The sequence below is a fragment of the Eulemur rufifrons genome, chromosome 6, assembly GCF_041146395.1.
Source record: "Eulemur rufifrons isolate Redbay chromosome 6, OSU_ERuf_1, whole genome shotgun sequence".
In the NCBI taxonomy this organism is placed as follows: Eukaryota; Metazoa; Chordata; class Mammalia; order Primates; family Lemuridae; genus Eulemur; species Eulemur rufifrons.
In genome coordinates, this window is record NC_090988.1 from 55,421,725 (window position 1) to 55,425,035 (window position 3,311).

Here is a 3,311-nt window from a genome sequence, read left to right on the forward strand (position 1 = left end):
GTTGAAGATCCAGGCATGTGGCTTTAGTCCAACTAGCTTCTAAGTGAGCCTAAAGATTCACTGTTTCCAGTGAACCTAGTGATTTCCAACTTTGTACTAGTTATATTAAGTTTACAAGAATTGTGCTTCCTATCTAGTTTTGTATCTGGATAGTATTTGCACTTTTGTTTTTACATTTTCCTCTCATCTTATAAACCAATAAGGACAAAATGTAATAAAGTACCCACAAAAAAAAAAAAAAAAGAACTCATGTATATCTAAAATAAATGGACAGACAAAATGAGGAAATGTTTTAACAAATACTGCTTTCTTGGACAACCAGAAAGTTTGAAATGTACTACATGTTAATAATAATGAAATGGGTAGGTAAATTATGGTTCTTTCATAAATTGGCATAATTTATAGTCAGCAAAATTTATGTTGAACTATAATAAATACTTATAAATCTATGTGAAAATAATGGTTTTATATATGTAGACTATAAGAGAACAAAGAAAAAAGAAAGTAAATAATACTAATAAAATAATATATATATATCTCATTTCTGCATATCATTATCTCCGATTACTTTAATGTGATAATTTCACAGTTTTACAGTTTACAAAGGAGTGCATTTTAAACATATTGATTTAATGCCTACTCTTTGAGATGATGTAATAGACACCAGGGAAGCAATAGATCTTAATTGGCAAATTAACACTAAATACATAAATACATAAATAGTAAGAACTATTTTTTCAAAACAGTATACTTGGCTAAATTATGTATGGCACAGTTTTGCACTGAGTATAATAGAGAGCCATTAAAAATGCCTGCAAAGGTCTATATTTGGGGCATGGGAATAAATCCACATTACTTTGATAAGTGAGAAATGTACATTCTGGAAGAATGAGTGGAATATAATCCAGTTTACAAAATATATTTACCTACACACACATAAATAGTAAACAATATATAGCGATCCATGAAATGATGTTAGCAAATATCTCTATGTTTAAAAAGTAGATGATTTTTGTACAGATTTTATTTCTACTAATCTAAGATGGGATGAGTGAGGAGTTTCAAGAATGAGAAAACGCTTGACTGTGTCCAATGCTACTGATGTGTCATGTAAGCGTAGATTGAATAGATATCTGTGATGTGCAGTGTCAATGATGTAGGAATAAAGTCTCACTGGAGTGAGATAAAGAAAAACAGAGAGAGGAAAAAAAAAGAAAAATAGGGAGAAAGATATGAATCTTGAATGTATATACAACTCTTTCAAGATGTTTCACAGTGACAGAGAGAGACAGACAAATGTGTGTGCCAGAGGCTTTCCCCTCCTTTATCCCTCCCTCTCTTTCTTCCTTTCTTCCAATAAGAGGAATAATAAAATGTACACAGATAGAAATGAGCCTATAAAAAATAAATTTGTGATAGAGAGGTCAGAGGGAAGAATACACAGAACAATGCCTAAGGTAGATAAGGAATGGAAACTAGTTCCCCACATCAAGGCATGAAACAAACTAGGAAAGAATATTCCAGCAATTATCCATAGTTTGCTCTTTCAAAATCCCTATTGAGGGCTATAGACTAATAGTGAATTAAAAGGTGAACTGGTTTATTTCTAAGACTCTGAATAAGAAAACCCATTGAGTCACAAAGAGATTGATCTCTTATCGTTGATCAGAGACCTTGAAAAGCAGATGCCAAAACATCGCTAGTGGACTTACTCCAGAAACATAGACTCATTGAGCTATTTGTCTAGTCTCACTGTCCCTCACCTCCTAGGACTGCTGAAGTTCACGTCATATATGGCTAGAAATGTTGAGAAAACAGTAGATTGGTTTGCATTCCTAAATGAAATGGTTTTCATTCCTAAAGTCATGCCACTTTTGGAAACAAGACATGAGTCACCTGGTCCCGGATCTGTTTGGTCTTGACCCCATAAATGATGGGATTCAGCATAGGAGGAGCCAGAATGCAGACATTGGCCAGTAGGACATGGATGTGGGGTGAGATGTGGTGTCCAAACCGCTGAGTGAGGACTGAGAAGATCCCAGGCCCATAAAAGAGGATGATGACACAGACATGGGAGCCACAAGTATTGAGAGCTTTGTGGCGAGCCTCTTGGGATGGGATATGGAAAACAGCATGGAGAATAAGCATATAGGAAATAAAAATTAGCATGACATCTAAAGTCACTGTAGACATTAAGACAAAAAAACCATACCAGATGTTTACTCGGATGTCATCACAGGAAACATGGGCCAAACCAATGTGCTCACAACTAGTATGTGGAAGAATGTTACTTCTGCAAAAAGTCAATCTTTTCAGAAGAAATATTATGGGGAATATTGTACCATAACTTCTCAGAAAGATAGTCACTCCAATTTTTCCAATCAAGGAGTTTGTAAGAATAGTGGTGTACCTCAGCGGGTAGCATATGGCAATGTAGCGGTCAAAGGCCATCACCAACAAGATCCCTGACTCAGAGATGAAGGTGGAATGGATGAAGAAGAGCTGAGTGATGCAGCGATCCAGGGAGATCTCCCCAGCATGGAACCAGAAGATGGCCAAGGCCTGTGGTACTGTGCACGTGGAGAGGACAATGTCTGCTCCGGCCAGCATGCAGAGGAAGAGGTACATGGGTTTGTGGAGGCTGCGCTTTGTGAGGATAATGAAGATGAGCAGGCTGTTCCCAAGCAGGGCAGTGACATAGGAAATGAAGAAGGGGATGGAAATCCACATGTGCTGGTCCTCTAGGCCAGGGATGCCCAGCAAACGGAAGACTGTGTGGCTAATACCAGTGTGGTTTACGGTAACCATATCTGAAGCAGATGACCTGGGATCTCACTTCTTATTTATAGAAAGAGTTGAAGTTTCACGTTGCACTCAACGATGTTTTTTTTGATGTCACCACAGGGTTATGGCACCTGCCTGATTCTGTTCCATAGTTGGCGTGCTAGAAACTATATAGGATGAACAGATGAATAAGATACCATCTGTTTCATTAATGAGGTAATAATCTTCCAGACAAGATAGACATTTGCACTGCTAACCAAAATAATATGCTAAGTGAACATATGAATGGCTCATAAAACTGCTATGGGAATACAATGGAAAAAGTGATTTGGTCTATTTGGCTGTAGGATGTCATTGGGTGGAGGTGACTTAGGGGGAGAATGGGATGACGTCACTTGAGAATTTAAGGAAAGATTGTTGTCATACAAATATTTAATACATTTAAAACGGTTTGTAGTCCTGTGTGGTTGGTGTGATCACACATTATTATGCAGTGGTAGAAAGATAGAAACAAAAGTATAGTAGCT

General features: G+C 37.2%; 1 protein-coding gene across 1 annotated transcript; it reads right to left on the reverse strand.

Moving 5' to 3' along the window:
• Positions 1-1,863: 1,863 nt before the first annotated feature.
• Positions 1,864-2,808, reverse strand: LOC138384828 (olfactory receptor 52B4-like). Its single transcript, XM_069470491.1, has one exon. The coding sequence runs from the start codon at positions 2,806-2,808 to the stop codon at positions 1,864-1,866; it is 945 nt and encodes a 314-aa protein (XP_069326592.1).
• Between the last annotated feature and the right edge of the window lie 503 nt (positions 2,809-3,311).